Source organism: Petromyzon marinus, chromosome 2 (genome assembly GCF_048934315.1).
Source record: "Petromyzon marinus isolate PM22_M1 ecotype Great Lakes invasive population chromosome 2, UKy_Petmar_22M1.pri1.0, whole genome shotgun sequence".
NCBI lineage: Eukaryota > Metazoa > Chordata > Hyperoartia > Petromyzontiformes > Petromyzontidae > Petromyzon > Petromyzon marinus.
The window spans coordinates 3,336,235-3,355,763 of NC_133668.1; the positions used below are offsets into that span (position 1 = coordinate 3,336,235).

Genomic DNA, 19,529 nt, shown 5'->3' on the forward strand with positions numbered 1-19,529 from the left:
AACCTCTGCAAGCGCTGCTGTCCTTAACATATTAAGGTGTTCATCAGCCAATAAATGAGGGCTTACATCCGAACGACATAAGAGAACGGCGCCAAAAAGATGTGGCGCTACTTAAAGCATATTGGCAAAAGGCAGAGAGGAAAGTGTAAACAAATGACGAAATGTGCAGTGGACACCTACGGGGCGAATCCTGACGACGACGATCATGATGATGACATCCGGGCAGAAACTGCAGCATCCAGAGAAACGCCACGTGTGCAAGGGGGCAACGCTCTATTCCCAGCAAAATAAACTCTTCATATTGAGTGCAGAGATAGGTAAGCGGCCTACTTGCTGTACTACCCCCCCCAACCCCCCCCCCCCCCTACATGTACCTCATTGACATGCAAGAGGGTATCTCTCATAAGATTCACAAACCTTGCTTCCTTGCGATGATATAGTAATTCACGTGTCCAACTGGAAATGGCGAGGTTCAGCTGCTTAATAATTGACTGTATGATCAATGTGCGTTTGAGTGAGACACGTCTAACTAATTAAAACATATTTCCTTCCAGAAAATAATGAACGACTTAATTATATTGCATTGAGTATTCGAAATCGATGCAAGTTGCATGACACGAAACAATATACGCAACACTGTTCTTAGATTCGCTCATGCACACCGCCAAGACTGTGTTGATAAACGATAATTTCCCTTTTGCGCCAACGCAAAGGCATGCATACTGTGTACAGACCCACTTTGTGTGAACGTTCTTCACGACGTTCACGTGAGCTCACCGTTTTTAATTTCCTCGAAAAATAAGATCAACAGCCAATGCTCACGAACCTCCGCCCGGCCATGTCCCGAAGCCTCGTTTCTAATCTTCTTTTTTTCTTTCAACATTTATCCTAACAAGGTCATCCCATTGGCCACGGCAGTCCCTGGTTGCCCCTTCCTTCTAGGATAGGGGCCCCTGAGACTCCATCCGCATACTCAAGGGGCAATCCAAATTCCGAGAATTTTTCTTTGTTTGAACCAATACACGAAGTGGCATCTGCTTTCATGCAGGATATACTTTTTATTTAACCGTGAGCTCATCGCAAATTCATATGTTTTTGCTGTTGTACGTGACAACATTTTCTTCTCACAAATATGTACATTTGTGAAAGAGGAAAAGTTGTTTCATATATATACAGTAGAACATCCTCATTTATAATGTACAGTAACGCTGACAAAACCAATGTTAAGTATAACAACAACATTATCAACAAACATTTTATTTGCATCCATAATCCAAAGGGCAAGATTCATGGATGCACGACGATGATGATGATGATATTAATAATCTTTTTACTTAAAACTTTCGTGACTGTAGGGTCGTCCCATGCCCCGTAGATGGAAGTAGGACAACTATGTTACCAAATTGTTCGTGGAAATGTTTGTTACTTCATGCCCTTGTGTTTGTGGGATTGCTCTGCGTGCTGTGGTAATGCCCCATTGCCTAGCATGCTCAATATACTCAGCGTTGTAAATACTCAAGATAAATCTTGACTTAAAAGTTTCGTGACTCCGGGAATTCATATTCTTTGGTTCTTTCGGTAAAGTCACGAGGATAGGTCGTCATCCTCCTGATGACGACCGCTTGTGTTGTGATCGAAACGTCGCATGTTTATTTTATTTACTTTTATTTTTTCTATCGACGTGACTTTACCGAAAGAACCGAAGAATATGATATTAATAATCGTTTACTCAGGAAATATTTTGCTAGTCTCGAGACGTCCCTCTGGCGTTCGTGTTATGGATCTGTCCAATTATTTTTTCGAGTGTTTTGCACGAGCGAGCAATATGTAGAAAACTAGGAGAAAATCACAAATGTATGAGGGGCTAACACAAAAAAACCCAGCAAAGGGTAATGTGCATCCACAGCCAGCTTGCTACACTGTCTACTGAAGGCATTTGGTGTCTCTGCATGTGAGTGTTTAGCCACACACGATCGCAAAATAATCCACCAACCCCATCACCAAAGTGCCGGATCATGCTGTAGTTGTGCTCTACCGCATGTTTACATTAATCCGAACTAAGTTTTAATAATTGAAAGCTGGTTTTAACGAGTTGACCAATCATGCCGCATTAGTGAATTTTGCCTCAAATGCTCCTTGCCAAGCCTTAACCACCGCCCCCCCCCCCCCCGAACAGAGCTGTCGGGGATTCCAACAGCTTTACTTGAACATTTGGCGTGAAGAAAACGCAACACGATCAATAGCGGGGAGAAAACTCCACGAGGCACGCCGACAACGTCGAGAGGCATCGCTCGACGACTGGGGCCAGTCGATAGGCGACGGGGCACAGTGGTTTAGATTGGGGCAGCGTGCGCCGGGTTAAACAAAACACACCGGCAAATAGATTCGAAGCCGAGAGAGAAAGATCGGATTCGCTGAATCCGAGTCTTTCGGCCAAAATCCAATTTGGGCAGCACCTCCTTCCTGCGCTGAGATGTAACGCCGGATTATAATTGGTGACGTGAGCAAAATAAACAAAAAAGACGAAGTGATTTCTCCGCTCAAAAGGGAATTGAGACCTTGGTGCTCATTGCATGTTTACAGCTCTCTGAGCCAGTGGTGAAAATTCCTCATTCCTATGGCAAGGGTGAGTATATCCGTTTAAAAATCACTGTTGACCTCCCCACAAAGTGGTACTCATTTTATGGACCCCGGAGGTATGATGGGCTGAGTAACCCCCAGATTTTGAAATTTCAACCTTCCAATTGCGAGCCGCTCACTCTACCGCTGAGCCAACCGGCCAGATATTTTTCCACGCGCTGAAACACTGTTACGTAGTATATATGTATCAAATGTACCAGAATAAATTATGTCGTATATAATCATCATCATATTTAGCCATGATCAATACATATCTGGATGAATTCCACTCCAAGTCGTTGCCATCCTTTGGGGTCTACGATGCGATAATACAGGCACGAGCTAATTTCATCGCATCATCTCCTACGCGGAAATGCTCCAGGGCAGTAAAATAATTTGCATCTTAAAAACACTACAATTCCACGTCGTAGCCTTATAGAATTACAGTAGAACCCCTCTTGACGACGGTAGTTTGTTCCACGAAACCGTTCGTTAAGTGATTTGGTCGTTAAGCGAGTATAGGAAGTACACGTCAAGGCCTTGATTCGTTCCGAGAGCATCGAAAGTTACCCTTTTTCACCCAAAAAACGTACTAAATATTGAAACAATGGATATCAATACGTAAAGATACTGACAACATTATAAACACATGACATCAAAAGAAGCATGGTTAATCAGTGCATCAATTCACATTTACCGTACCCACAACAGCCCGCCGCTAAAAAGGGGAATGGTCGGTAAGCGAACACATTGGGCTCTACGGAGGCCTGCCGTTAAGCGACAAGTCGTTAACAGGGCAGGTCGTTAAGAGGCGCTCTACCGTGTACAAACGCACAATTACTTTTCGCTCCGCACGCCCGCAACTATTTGCCCGAACCGCTCCAACCGCCGAGCGAAGCGTGGCACGGGCGCGCGACTCCTCACCTGGTAGAGGCGCCCGTCGGCGCTGCACTCGCACAGCGCCGGGATGATGCAGCTCCCCGAGGCGTCGCGGTACCGACCCGGCTCGCACACGCAGCCCTCGCCGCCTCCGGCCGCCGCCCCCGAGCAGTTGCCGAGCTCCGTGGCGAACACCTCGGCGCAGCTCCGCTCGCACCACGGCGCCGACGTGTGCCCGCGCAGCCAGCGCTCGCCCGGCGGGCAGCCTGCGTTGAGCGGGGCGACGATCGCGACGGCGTCGGTGTGGGGTGGTGTGGGTGGGCGGACACGACCAGTGCGGCGTTAGCGGGGCACCGCGGTGGCGGGGAGATGTTAACTACCTCGCCTGGTATGCAGGAGGTCGTGAGTTCGATCAAGACCCGGACGCATGCTGCTGCTGTATATTTGGAGTTTGCGTGTCTCTCTCTCATCATCATCACGGTGGCTAGGAGATGTCAACTACCTCGCCCGGTATGCAGGAGGTCGTGAGTTCGATCAAGACCCGGACGCCTGCTGCTGTATATTTGCAGTTTGCGTGTCTCTCTCTCCCAGTGGTTTGCGTGGATTTTTCTCCGGGTCCTCTGGTTTTTCACTCCGCATTTAGAATCAACGTCACGCGTCTGGAGTATTTGGCTGCGATAAATTTGCACGTGATGATAAGCCACTTTGTTGAGCTATCATTTGTGATGGGCAGGTCGCTTCTAAAAAAAAGAGCTTTCTAGCTCAGTGGGCCTTACCTGGTAAAATAAACAAAATAGTTGAATAGCTTTAAGAGTGGAACGAGTGATGAACAAGGGCTACCCCATGCAAGGCAGGGTGAAGAGTCGCCAATCACCAAAATATATCTCTGACTCTCTTACGCACTGGAAACGTTGCGATGAGCGTTGGCTTCCCATGCTTCGGTGAGCATTGTGACGGCACACGTCTCAATGAGCGACTCTGAGGCAACGGTGGAAATTACACAGTTCTATGTCGGGGCCAGGCTATCCGTGGTGCGAACACTGTTTTAAGTGGCAATATTGTTGCGCTCAATGGAGTTTTATATATTTGTATTGCTTTTTGTTTTACTTCATTGCTAATGAAAACATCAATCTCCTTTGTGCCAGTGGTCCAATAGCAGCAGCAGTAGCAGGAGTTTGAATCGCAGGTGCAATGTCGTTGGATTTTTTTCCTTCTTTCAGCGCACCTACTTGACGAGAATGAAAATAGAATGTCGGAATGTGCTTGTTTCATAAGCGGGAAGAGCAGGCGGCCATTGAATCAGGGTGCATTGAGATGTCCTCGTGCAATAGATCAGAGCAAATTAGATGTCAGTCAGTGAGCTCCCGGGGGGGGGGGGGGTGGGGGGTGTGGCCGAACAGTCTACTCTGATGCGCTCATAAATTTTGTTTCCGGGAAAACTTCCCTCCCCACACTTCCTCAATGAAAAAAGCGTTAATAAAAATCATCTCAGCGAGAGGGAAAACGCCGGTTCGGGCTGGGGAGAGAGAGGGAAAGAGAGAAATGACAACGGAGACAACAGCAAATACCTGCTGGCTTTGGCCGCTAAATATTGTGAATACCGATCCACAAATTACAAGGGACGGGTGGCCGCAAAAAGAAAAACAGCGTAATAATGGCATAATTATTTAAAACTTGTGAAAAAAAATGTTTAAGAGAGATGACAACTCCGGGAAAACTTCCCCCCCCCCTCCCACACTTCCTCAATGAAAAAAGCGTTAATAAAAAGACGATGGCACACATGCTGCAACATCCTGGGCCCGTCCTGAGCCCGCACGTGACAATTGTGATGCGAGTATTCAATCAAAGGCAGCTTGGAAGAATTGTCAACACGAGGTCCTGGAGTCGACATACTGCGCTACGATTTTTGAAACGGCTGATTTGGAAAGGTGCGTGTGCTGAATTGAAGCAATTAAGGAGCCTCTGAGGCCGAGCAATTAACCATCGACCCAGCCACCTTTTGTCCTCCACCAACAGAGGAAGACAAACATCCCCCATATAGCCTTAACAGTGCTTTTAGCAAGCACCTATGAAGGCCACCAACCCCTCACATACTCACACGCAAACTCCAGCATCAGATTCGAATGCCAGATCCAAGTATGGATATTTGTACAGCGGGACAAGGAGTAATTCTCTCCTGAAGTGACATCCATCCAAAGTGTCTTGGCAATCCCAGAGGGAAGCCTAAAATAATGAGGTTGCCATGACACGGTTCCCTGTCATGGCAACTTGCTGATGGAATGAGCACGTGGCTAACAGCAGGGCATCAAGCGGGATATAATGTCGCAATCACGTCCGATTGATTTACTATCCGACAATGCCACGCCAAGTCGCACCTTAGTCTCACTGCTGTTGCAAGGTGCTACAGAGATCGGCGTTACAACAACGGCCTGGAGTAACAGCAGAAGGAAGGATGCTCTTGGCGCCAGTTACCTCTGTTGCTGCTGCTCTTTAAAAAAGAGAAAAATCTCCACACATGTACGTATCTACGTCGCACTTCTTTCCCACTCGTGCGCACCCGAGCGCGCTAATCGGAGGTCTGAGCGGCTCTCACCGCAATCCCGGACGTAGCACTCTTCCGTGCGGGACTCGGGGCTGTGACACTCGTGCCCTCCGAGCTGGGCCTTCAGCCTGCGCGGTCGCATAGCCGTGCGGGAGCCGGCCCCGCAGGAGGCCGAGCACGATGACCACGCCGTCCATGGCCCCCACTCACAGTCCTCTGTGGGGGGTGGGGGGGGGTAGCGGAGAGGATTCACGGTGAGGCTTTCGGATGAACCACGCCGGCTCTTGGATGTCCACGACAGAAAAATAAATGGGCTTGGTCTCCCTCCTGTCTCTCTCCCTCTCTTAGTACAACAACAACAACAATTATTATCACTCAAATTAGATGAAAAGGTGATGCTCAGCTCCCACTTACAGCCCTGAACTAATGGTAGAAATTCCATATTATTATGGAGGGGGTGATGATCCCCATAGGACAAACCAATGTTAACCTCCCCACAGAGTGGTACTTACATATTTTATCGACCCAGGACTGATAATGGGTTGAGTTAACCCCCAAGTTTGAACTCGCAGCCGTTGAACTTATTTTTCACCGTACGTAGCCAACCATGCAAATCAGAGGTGTTGGGGAAAGACAAACTGCTTGTGCAAAGTGGGCATCTAACCAAACGCTATCCAGGTTTAAACTTGCTTAGCTTCTGAGATCTGATGGAATCTAGTGGCAAGATTTTAACGTGCCACCACTCAGATTGTAAATGTTGTGGATTTGCTCTCCAACACACCGGTGTGCTGAACTAGTAACGAACTGACACGTTCTGTTTACGTGACAAACCTTACTAATTGGCTGTGTCGGGTGGTGGCGGGTTTAACGACACATTTATATATTTACGCGATCTAACCCAAAAAAAAACCCCTATATTATGGATGATATTGGTCGCAAAAGCCTAAGTGTTAAACCTCATCTCTCTCCACTTCCCAGTCCCCGTTTAGCAGATAAGCTACTGAGAATAACAGACCCCAATCGTTATTGTTTTTAGATCTTTAGATTCGTTTTACATTGATTTCTTGTAAAGTTCTGCAGAATTCATTATTGATGATGAGATGATGTAAATGAAGACATTGGGATACAGCTGCAGGATGAAGGTAGCTTAGTGTGTATCACTTAGTTTAAATAATGTATTGCATAAAGCACGTTTGTGGATATTTAATATCCTAGGTTATGTAGGCCATGATGTGTGCTTCTGCCAATTAGCTGACAAGGAATTGACTGTAAATTGCAAATCCACTTAATTCGTAAGCAACTGAAATAATAATAATTCCTGACGGTGGCTCTTAGATTGCAGACTTGGCTTTGCCTGTTACGCGTCTATTTCCATTCCCCGGTATACATTTTTCACAATTGATTTTGTGCAGCATTGTAAGTGGTACCAAAGTGAAACTGGGAGAGAGAGAGAAAAAAAATGTCATTCTCACGTACAAAGGCCGTGTCTATTTATCATCTCAGAATTATAATGGCCATGGTCATGCAAGTCCTTACCCTCGCAGTTGAAGGAGGTGCAGTGAAAGGCGCCGTCGACGCAAGTGCTTCGCAAACACATTCAAGAGAAAACAAGAAAAAAGCCACGACGTTTGAATAGAGATCCCAATCACGCTGTGCACACTTGACTAACGAAAGCTCTTACGATGAGCATTTCATTTCCATTCTCACTGTGGGTCAGGGTTCTAATTTAGAGGCATTCAAAGGGAGAATTGGGAACGGGAACAGGGGGATCTGCACCAGCCACGGCTGCGAGCACGGAGCGACGAGCCCTCGTTGAATCTGGATTTGAAGTTTTCGTGACTGCACGTGGTCCAAAGTGTGTGGCTTCCAATGACTGCAAGATTTTACTCGAGAAGCGATGCTCTTGGTTGTGCCGATTACAACTTAGTTCGTTGTTAATGATGTTGTCCGTCTGATGATGTTCACCACATAGCACAAACAGCGAGGCAAACATTCTTGCCGTCTTTATTAAACGGGAAGCAATATTTATGATCATCATATCAACAAACGAGGCATTTAGAATGCAAGTTTTAATTCTGAATACCTGAAATGGTTGGAAAATTAACATATACTACAAATACAATGCATATAGAAAACAATCCGTAAGGTAGAATAAGAATACATGTTTACAATTGGACAGTGATTAACCCATGAATAAGATAAGTTGTTTAAGAGATGGACATTTTATTTTCCTCTTAGTGACCCAACCCAAATCTTCCTTTTATGTTTACTAACCTGTTATTTATTTTATAAGATCACAGAATGAGCAACATTTTAATGTAAACAAAATCATAAAAGTCTCTCCCTATAAAACTTAGCATGAGGCAGTGGTCATCTTTGGCTCATTTGGCAGTTCTGAGCTTAGGGGCAGAAGCTATACATTACTCTGAAAGGGGGCCGCGGCTTATTGGCAATTACCACGTTTAAATTCCCACAAAGCCTTCATTTCACTTGACCCCAGATATAAGATTGGCTGAGCCGACCCCTGATACCCTGGCGTTCACCAAAGTGTAATTCCGTAAACTATGATGAACAAGATCAGGAGCCACACAACAACAACCGCCATTCGCCACGAAGTGGCGGTGACGTCACCACGGCGCTTGTGCCAGGATATGTGCACGCCCGCTGGCAGGAAGTCACGGGAAAGACCCAACAGGTGCCATGGGTTGACTGACTGAGATGACTAGGCAGATGCACCACCTGTGCCCCCGTATGTGCCAACTCACATGCACGCGCGCACACACACACATACACACCAGTTGTTGCACTCCTGTGCGAGGACGGTGCCCGGCTGGTACTCAACACTGTCACTGTGGAGGGGCTGGGCCCCCCAGCGGGCAGCTGCACCAAGCGCACAGCGGCACTCAGAGGGAGCTACACACACGCCGTCCTGCAGCACCTAAGACGGGCGGTGGTGGTGGAGTGGTGCACACACGTACATATTAATTTACGTGTGAGCACAAATAAAGACAAAGAGCCCCCTAACCCCGGTGAAGCTTTAACCTAACTATTGGGGCAAGTGCTGCGAGCGAGTAGCTAAGAAGGTCGGCGCTGCACACGAGGGCATGGTGTGGCCAGTCACCGAACCAAACTGTCGAAGTCTTCAAGCTCATGCTCATCCTGACCCCCCCGCTATTGAGGCCCATGTCCGTCACAGTCCATAAGGGTCACTTTTAAAATCTCGGAAACGTTACCAAACTCAGAGCATATCTCTCCGGAAATTTGCCTCGCACTGGCATCATGCAAGTCCCCATCATCATCATCGTGTCTAACACCTTGATCACCCATTGCTGATATTGTCACAACCTGCTCCGCTCATGTCTCTGTCTGTAGATGTTGTAACTCGACGTTGCTATTCTAATTAAATGGGCTTTCTAAGCATTCGAGCTTTTACTAATCCCCGCGATATTTATAATCCCGCAGCCCAGCTCAGCCAGCAAACCGCCGTCGGTTCGAGTTCCTGCCGAGCACGTTGATGCATCCAGTTGACCTCTCGCTTAGCACCCGTACAGCTCGGCCTGAATCCTGGGTCACCGTACCACCTCTGCCGTCTATCAGTAATACTAATCAAATTTAAAACCACTCCAAGGCAGTTTAAAGTACTCACATCCTTCAGACATATTTCATTCCGCATGAAACTGTCAGTTATGGAAATTCACCCAAGTGTCGCGTTATACCACTGACGACACACACAGGTCTCTGCTCAAAAACTGTGCACAGAACATTCTTTAAGTGCCACATTTTGAGGTGGTCGTGTGGGTCAGAGGTCAAGAGTACTGAGCGAGCATCACTGAGACCCTGGGTTTCAATCCAGGTATCTGCCTGTGATTAAACTGGGTTCTCACGTGCAATGAATTCATAGTTCTCAGCCTGGTCATCAATGACTGTACAAAAAACCCACGTGCTATGCAGAAGGGCCATTTCATATTAGGATTGTGTTATTACGGCAGTGTTAACACACTGACAAAGGATTTTTTTAAGGGCGCTTTATAAATTATAAGTGTTATTGATGTATGTGTCCAGTTGTTGTAATGAATTTGGTTATGTACTTAATTTGGCTAAATTCCAGCAGTGATAATTAAATATATCAGTTAAGACTTTCAAGCAACGAGCATTCGTCTCTGCATCAGGAAAGGTGGGAAAGTGCTGCCTGCTACCGTGTGGACCAGAGGTCACTTGAAGGGATCTGGGAAGTAGTTCTGTGATATCCGCTTCCACGGGCCGTTCTCTAACACGATGAATTGCATTGCTCTGCGAGAGTTCTGAATATGGATTCTTCATCTCATGGCGTGACAATACCGATAGCGCCTTCAACTACACAAACTCTCCCTCTGTGTCTCCGTAAATGCTCTCGTTGTCGCCTGGCAGACCTCTACGTGAACATTTAGCTTTTGAACACATTTCTTTTGCAGGAATAGAATATCGCTAGCACAGACAGGATCAACTTGTACGGGGGCAAAAACATGTATATATTATTTTAAGACACCACATTTCGTAGCCTGCCTGAAAACAAAGATGCATAAGTGTGTTACAAAAGCTGCACTTGAGGATGGTTGCATAACATCGGAGCAAATTAACAAAAGCTCTGTCACCGGCACCAGGACAGCCACGGTTATTTTTGTAGCATTCGGCAGCACGAGAGGAAGAAGTGGCCAGAGTCGAAACGGACTCGTGCCGATGAAAGTCATTTTGACATTACGGGCCGTCGGCCACCAGTTAACGAGGACACGCTGTGCCAGTAATTCGCAAGGTGAGGGCTGTGACTGAACACGTCCGCACCTCCCAGGGGAGAAATGATGAAGTCGGCAGAAAAGATTCGGATGTGACCACACAGGGACAATGGATATGCATAACGCAGCCATCAAACACGGGCTATTATTTTTAATATGAATCTCAGTCCCTTAAAACGGCCTCTAAACAAATCCTGGTTGCTGTTTGACGTTTTAGGCAAGGTTGTTTAATTTGAATGCTACTGTGCTGCACGATGACCATTTCGCGCAAAAGAACAACATCACAAAACTCGCGTGTGCAAAAGGCGCTACACGTAAGATAAACTCACGACGATCATGAAGACAATGATGATGACGATAATGATGAAAATAACAATGCTGGTGATGCTGATCTTGATAGTGATGATGTAACATCGCCCGCTAAGACGTGGATTCATCGATGAATATCAGTTCTGAAGCTCAACATGCGTGCACATTGAGTCTCGTGCGCATGAGCGAGTGCATTTTGAATCGTCTACGCTGCACGCAAATGTTGCCGAGCGGCCCCTGCAGCCACGGGCGGCCGTCGTTACACTCATCACATTGTAAAAAAATTAATCAGCCAATCGATTCTGGAATCGAACCGTGACCTTGAATCGCAAGGAGTCATCAAATTATGGTGGAGGTGGGGGGGGTGAATCATTACGCCTCTGCACGGCGGCGGGGGGGTGGGAGGGGATTTGCGAGGTCCGAGTTGCGCAGAGGAACCTTGCCACGTGGACAGGCACAGCCGGGTTGGCAGGGCTCGCGGACGCACTCCGTCCCCTGGTGCAGGTCCGAGCACGTGCGTGGGCACAGGTTAGCGCAGTCGATGTACACCTGGCCGGGTGCGCAATCTGTAAAACAGGTAAAAGTGCAGCCCTGCAGTTTCCTGCTCGCGCCACGGCTGGCGGAAGGGCCTCTCACTGGAGGGCATTTTTGGAACAGCTGGGAGTAAGCCGCACTTCAAAACCCACAACGCGCCACCTGCCGATCGATCAACCATGGGTTAACCAATTGACGCCGCTCGTGAAGGTGCAATCGCCCGCTCATGCCACTGCTGGTGGAAGGGGCCTCCACTAGAGCGGACTCAAGACAGCCCCCTCTAGGCGGTATGTGGCCTGCTCTTCCACGCCGGCAAGATTAGCACAGTTTGCTACGTACGGCGGGAAAGAAGTTCAACATACATAAATACATACAAGATATCTTGCCAATCGACCGCACACATTATTGCTGCTGGGTGGACAGAGGTGGCGACAGGGGGGATTTTGAGAAACTATGGGCGCCGTGGTGGCTAGGAGATGTTAACTACCTCGCCTGGTGTACAGGAGGACGTGGGTTCGATCCCAACTCTGACGCCTGCTGCTGTATATTAGGAGTTTGCACGTTCTCCCGCGTTTGCGTGGATTTTTCTCCGGGTCGCTCGGTTTTTTCCTCCACATTTAGAATCTCAATTTCCACATGAGAAGCTACTTCAATGGGCTATCATTTGTGGCCGGGTGGATTCCGAAAAAGAGCTACTTAGCTCAGTGGGCCTTACCTGGCGAAAAAAAAAAGAGTTTAGTTTAATACTCGAGTTTAACTTGCCCCCCACTGTTTCAACTGGCCTGCCGGTAGATGAGAGTACGAACCCACGACCACCAGATTACGAGATCCAGCGTGATAAACATTACACCACTGTGGCAGCATCCCCGGGAACGAAAAAAAAGCACACTGGGGTAGATCTTGCCACGAGCCACATTCTCATGCGTGCAGCAGGCAGCAAGCACCAGCATCCCATTTGCTGAGGCAGCGATCACACGAAGCTCTCCACCGCTTGGCTGACTAAGCATCCTTAACAAAAGAACCAAAGAAGAACAATGCAATTATCGGAAAACAAACTGGAACTGCAACGTGTGCTGAAAAGCAATATTAAATGTAAGAAGAATCTGCATTAGTAGGTTATTTTAATTGTAGAATTTAAGAATATGGCACTGAATGAGCACTCAATGTGCCTTGTGATACACAATGTGAACAACCTTCAGCATCATCATGATGCCAAATTACATTCATGATGTACTAAAAAACAATGTGTAACACTCACATCCTTTGCACATTGCTCATAATTAGGAAATGCCATGCTTCAAACTCAGACAACACGGGAGGAAATGACTCAAGTTGTCTCGGTACAAGAATCAAGTTTCAGGTTTACGTTGTTTAACTAGGTCAGAACTCAAGGGAGACAAGGAGAGAGTCTCCATTGCAATAGCGACCTGGGTCACAGACAGAGTGAGGTGGCCAGGTGACCCCCTGTTTTCATATCTGGGATTTATGGACCTGCGACTAAACCAAATGGCACAGCGAGCTCATAGCCTGAGCATGGTAACCAATGACATCGTGGTACATATTGTTTATCATTTAATTAATATCATTAAGCATTTATATACTCTTTGTTTCTTTCGGTAAAGTCACGTAGGTATCAAATAAAATAAATCACGACGTTTCGATCGCAACGCAAGCAAACTGCTGACATATAAGTTCCTACGTCAGCAGTTCCACCTGATGATGGTTGCTTGTGTTGCGGTCGAAACGTCGTGATTTATTTTATTTTATACCTACGTGACTTTACCGAAAGAACCAAAGAGTATGGATTCCTGCAGTCACGAAAGCTTCAAATCAAGATTAAGTATTTCTGTTTCATTCCCATGCAATGAATGAACACACTTGCTGGAGATTATAATGGAGCATCGACAAGTGTAGATTAGAGGCCTGCTGAGTTCAGTCAATTCATTGTTTATTACGTGATGTCTTATTCTGGAGGTCATTCTTTGGCACTATGTGATATTATACTGAGTCCCAAAAGGAAACGTATTCATCTCTTGGCATGACACTAATATGATAAAATTGAGGGGGGAGTGGCGCTACGGTGGTTAGTGCATTGCACTATGAACCTGTCCATAGCTGACATCAGTTGCAAATGATACCTGAGCTGGTCCTGGGTCTCCTCCTTTAACCTTGACCAGCATGAAGTACAAAGAACCCCTATGACTGAACAATGGCGTGAGAAGGCCTTCAGCGAGCAAGTGGTTTTGACGAAGTGCTGTACATTATATAATTGGGGATTTTACAACCAAAAAGGAGGAATTACAGACACAGACTGGCAAAGAGGCGCCTGCCCAGTGGTGCAGCTATCGAGTGCGCAGACGGTGGTAAATGCACAGGGGTTGACGGGCCAGAGGGGCCCAGGCCCCAGGCTACAAAGAGGGGCCACACGCTTCCGCCGCCGTATCGTCTGCCTCACCTTCGCTGCAGTTGTAGTTGTTGCAGGATCTCTGGGCCACGAGCGGCTCGGGGCATTCGGCGCCTCCGAAGGCGGCGGCGGTGACGACGCTGCGATTTCGCGACGACACCCCTCCTCCGCACGACGCGCTGCAGGAGCTCCACGCGGCCCAGTCTCCCAGGACGCAATCCGCTGATTGGCACGGGAAGGCACGGGAGCGACGGCGCGCGGGCTGAGCACGGCGTGGGACGAGGACAACTGGCGGTGCGCCGCCACTGGCAGAGGGCTCAAGAAGTGGCGTGGCACGTGGGGGGAGATATGGCCCTGCCATGATAATGTGTAATTGCCACTGCTCGCTGAATTCTGCAAGACGAGGGTGAGCACGCACCACTTCGACGTAGGATTCAGTTTTGTGCTGTTAGGTCAATTCGTTTAAAATGTTAATTGAACATATGGCGGTATGTTAAACATATATTCAAAATATGTGATACTAGGAATTTGCATTTATCTGGTGCTTTAATGGCAGTGTATCTCAAAGCACCTTGCAAAATTCCAATTGGATAATACGTCACCAGGGCAATTAAACTAGAAGAGATATCGGGAGAAAAAGAAAACAAAGAGAGAAAGAACAAAGGGTGAAGGACATCACAGGCTCGGGGATGAAAAAAACTATAAAAGCAATGGTCCTCTGCATGCACACAAGGGAGAGACAGCCACTCAGAATCCCAGCATCAGCAGAATCCGCGGGAATGTTCGGCAACACAACAGGCACACCACTCAATCACGCACATTCACTACTACCCTGGTACCCCATCCAATCAGAACACATTCACTTTCGCCCTGGCACGCCACCCAATCACAAACAATCACCAATACCCTGGCACCCCACCCAATCACAAAGATTCCATCCATGCCAACCAATCCCAAACCCGCACTGCCACGTTAGTCTCGACAAGGCCCCAGTATAGTCAATACGTTCTACACCCTGAGGGAGGAACAGCACAAAGTGCCCAGAGAAAACACATGCATACCAAGGGGATACCATTCAAACCGTGCAAATATAAGTCACAGACCTACTTGCTCTGCATCCTCACATACGCACCTTCTGGCCCTGGAGTGGTGCTATTACCACCCAGTGTGCTATAACCACACTCCAGGGCATCTCTGCGTGAAGCATCAACCCTGTCTCCGTGAAGCGCGATTACAGGCATGGGCTGCCCACAAGACATTCTGAATCGATGGTGAAGGCACTGAAGTCTACTTATTGGCCGCTTAAATTTATACAAATATTCATACAATTGCACTTATGGAGTGTCTAACTGCAACCACGTCCTGTCCCTGCCACTGTAGAGCCGCCAATTAACGATTTCACCCGGAAATCCCTCGAGACGGAACATCTCATTAGCAAGGGTGTCCAGGACACAACACGAATCGGCAGATCCGCTCAACAGCCGCCCTCATTACGCGCGCCGCTGGTTGGATGTAAAACCTGTTACGGATGTAAAAGTCCAACAATTTGAGCACCGGCAAGTGCACAATGACCGTTCACTCCAGGGGGGTTCACTGCGCGGCGAGAGCTGATCCCGTCTCGGTGGAGATATCATTGTATTCTGGTGGCCTTGGTTGCACCGTGACCTTGTCACGGGCACGACGCGTGTGCGTGTAGGTGTGCGTGACCCCAACCGGTCAGTTAAAGGCTACACAGACGATATTTGTCTCCCCCCCCCCCACCTCCCCGCCGTGACTGATCGCCGTTCCCCCTTACCTCGGCACGGCTGGGGGCTGCACGCCTCGCTCTGCTGGGGCTCCCCGGGACACGCGTGCGGGGCGGACGCGTCGGGGCAGTCGCGGTGCCGCGCGCGCGTGCCTCCGCCGCAGCTGCGCGAGCACTCGCCCCACGCGGACCAGGGCCCCAACTCCGGGCACACGTGCTCCGTGCACACGAACGTGCCCTTGACGCACACACTGCATCGGGCAGCCACGCAAAAAACAACAAAGACAAAGATCCCCTAGTGTAGCCTGTAACAGACTGTAGGGGCAAGTGCTGTTAGCGAGCACCTACGAAGGCCGGTACGGCACAAGAGGGGGTGGGTGGCCGGCACCACGCCCGGCCGCCTTTGTCTCCCCAGTGGTGATGTTTACTACACACCACACCAAGGACTCATTTGAGGCTGAGTCGACCGAGGGGGAGGCCCAGGACTGATTCAGAAAATTGTCACTTGTGTTGGCCATGAGCAGGAATCGAACTCGGGTCATCAGGTTCATAGCGTGGAGTGCTATACACACACGCACACGTAGGTTACGTCGTTCAGAATGGGATCAGTTTTTCTTCCCATCGTTTCCCCATCCCTCTTTTTCTCCTGCTGTGAAAATCAATACCTGGACATTTTTCAGCGTGCTTTCCGGTGCTCGTGTTCAAACGATCCTGGAGCAATAGTCATCATTGTCATCATCTTCCTTGGCAACTCAGCAGCCATTGGTGGATATTTCTGGTCGCTGTCGTTCCTGCTCACAGTGCGCGCGTGGCTTCGTGGTTACAGCACAGATCTCCCACAATTATAAGGTCAACAAGTTTGACCTGGGGGGTCTGCTCATTAAGCTGTTGCTGAAAAACGAGGATAATTTTGGGGGATGTTACCCAGCGGTCGCCCTCTGGAGCAGCATGGCTCCTACCAGAGGAATGTGGAACTTCCACCATTGGATCTGCCAATGGAGACAAATGCTTCCCCATTGTTGTGGCAACTGGAATGATAATTGCACGACTTAATTCTAACGTGTCGTTTCCAACAATTGCACCACATTGTACCAACAATTGCACCGTTCCAATTGTTCTGCGGTAGTTCCATATTTTAAGTATTTTTTAGAAGAGAAAAAAAACCCCAAAATAAATGTTTGGTGAATTTTAAAAAAAATCTACTACAAGTGCTTGTGTGTGACGATTTTTGTTAACTGAATGCGCACCTGGGTTTTTAACGTTGTGCACTGTTAACTTATGGGCAAATAAAAACCTAAATCGAGAGCTGATGACCTGGAAATATTATCTTTAACCACTGCAATCATCGGCTTTCATGAGGGTGTGGAATTCCATTTTCTGTCACATTAAACATGACACTAACCGCTGTCTAACATAGTCACTATTTTGAATTATTTCGCAATAACTAGTTTAATGGTAAATTGATTTAAAACATTTTTTTCATTTAACCCTGAATTTTCACTCAGATTTTATTAATGCCATACCCTTACCGATTACACATTTTAGTTTAACGAAAAAAATGTAACCGTACAAATATTGCAAATTGGATTGAAGGCATCTACAGACCACGTGGGGTCATGGGAAAGTGCTTGACCATATTTCACCACGGTGTTCATTGAGAGTTGGTGAAGGGGTGACACAGTGACCGGTTCAGATTCAGTTCCATTTATTATGATTCTTTTCAGTTTTTCAGTATTCATTTATTTGGTATAGCCCTGTGAGCCATTCGGCTCTTGAATCGGGTGCAACCGCAACAAACAAAAAACATGAACAAGAAAACATCTTAACAGAAAAATCCAGGAAAAAACTGCAAAGTCTTGCAGAAAAAAGCACCGTACACCAACGCTGTGCAAAAATCCCAGTGGGGGATGCAAGTCAAACACTTGCCACCATCCTTCAAACCCGTTGGTGAAAAAATAACAAAGTTTTTGTTTACATTATAATCTAATGTTTATGCAAGAGCTGGGGGCTTATGGGACCCCGGGGTCCCACCATAAGGTTATAATATTCAAGTGTGTACTACTCTTTCTATCTCTACCTACTCTATTTATCCCCATTTCCTTTCCTTACAATTGCTTCTTAATTGTGTCCTATAGGGGTCCCTTTTTGTCTTAATATGTTTATGTCGGTCATATGGATACAGTATAACCTGGTGCTATTCTTTGTTGTATTTGTTTTGAAAATATAAATTAAATTTAAAGTGTATACTGCTCTCTTGCTGCTTCCACATCACGTCTTGACACAAAGAGAGGCCTCCTCCTCACATCTCTTCTGGTACCCAACGTCATGTTTGTCTGAATCATTTCTTTAAAGCTGATATGACTCACCACTGATATTAGCCATGGCCGGGAATCAAACTCAAGTTGACAAATTTGTGGTGCAGTTCGCAAACCATCGCATGACAAAACCCTCCCATTGTGTGGGCATAATCAGTACCAATTAGTACTTCTCATTATTTGAACACACTATCTGACGATTACAGCATTTTTCATTTAAACTGGACTGTAGGGGCAAGTGCTGTTAGCGAGCACCTATGAAGGCCGAAACGGTACACGAGGGGGTGGGTGGCCAGCACCACGCCCGACCGCCTTTGTCTCCCCAGTGGCAATGTTTTTATCCACCGCACCAGCTACTCATTTGAGGCTGAGTCGACCTAGGGGAGGCCCAGGACCGGTTCAGATAATCGTCACTGTGGTGTTGGCCGTGAGCGGGAATCGAACCCGGGTCGCCGGGTTCATAGCGCAGCGTAGCGCTAACCGCTACACTACCGCTCCCCACACACACACAGTGTTTCTAAAATATACCCTGGCACTCTGCGATGCATCCCCTGCACCATGAATGATTAACAAAACGACAACTTGATAAAAAAAATAATTCAGGGCTGAGCAGAAACAACGCGAACCCGGCGCCGCCGTTTCGCAGCGCAGCGATCCGGCAGAACGGTGAAGTTGCGGTGGCAGCGACGACCGTCGTACCACTCGTTGCAGTCGACCCGCACCACCTCGCCCGGCCGGTACTCTTGGCTGGCGTTCGGAGACGGGAGGCCGCAGCGGCACTGCGCGACGGGGACGCACGCACGGTCCTGAAGCAGCCAGCCCTCGGGGCAACGACAGCCTGTGCCGGCGGAGGGAAGGAGGGAGGGGTTGGGGAGGGGGGGGGGTTATCGTTGCCTAGAAATTTTGAGATAATTCACGGAGTTGCACTGCCGTGGTAGTTGTCCTACAGGTAGACTCGCTCCTGCTATCGGAATAAGGAATATCCACCATTGGCTCAGGGCCATAAACAGGAGATGAGTGCGGCCTAAATTCGCATTGAGAGCCACGGGAAATCACTTTAGACGTGACTCTGATGTTATCAGCTGAGGGCGCTGCGGCAAAAAATCTTCTGTTGTGCTGCACTATGCTCCAATGTCTATTCCTCAACTTCACCATCCTGCACTGACCAGTGTAGTGAAGTATGGTCAAATAACCTCCATGAACCACAAGGTATGGGGGAGGCCCTTGTCCAGCAGTGATTTAAGAAAAGGGCTTCTTCCATAACTGCGTTCAAAATTGTAAGAAGTTTAATTTGGGAGATATAGAAGAGGCGGAAGGTGTAAGTGGGGGAGGGGGGGGCAGAAGTGGTGGTCGTCATGGTGGATTAAAGCACAAAGATCATGCACGAAAGTTGATCTTCTTTCGCACCGTACGT

The 19,529-nt window shown here is 47.8% G+C and overlaps 1 protein-coding gene across 3 annotated transcripts in view; it reads right to left on the minus strand.

Annotated features, from left to right (window-relative positions):
- The window catches only part of LOC116949424 (SCO-spondin-like), a 182,127-nt gene that overhangs the window by 14,210 nt on the left and 148,388 nt on the right, over positions 1 to 19,529 (minus strand). For all 3 annotated transcript variants that reach the window (XM_076069198.1, XM_032966760.2, XM_076069199.1), the window contains 8 exons: positions 18,815 to 18,953; positions 15,852 to 16,051; positions 14,108 to 14,278; positions 11,557 to 11,684; positions 8,836 to 8,978; positions 7,577 to 7,623; positions 6,092 to 6,256; positions 3,544 to 3,764 (listed from right to left, as the gene is read on the minus strand). In XM_076069198.1, the coding sequence (XP_075925313.1) occupies positions 3,544 to 3,764; positions 6,092 to 6,256; positions 7,577 to 7,623; positions 8,836 to 8,978; positions 11,557 to 11,684; positions 14,108 to 14,278; positions 15,852 to 16,051; positions 18,815 to 18,953 (1,214 nt within the window). The remainder of the gene's footprint in view (positions 1 to 3,543; positions 3,765 to 6,091; positions 6,257 to 7,576; positions 7,624 to 8,835; positions 8,979 to 11,556; positions 11,685 to 14,107; positions 14,279 to 15,851; positions 16,052 to 18,814; positions 18,954 to 19,529) is intronic.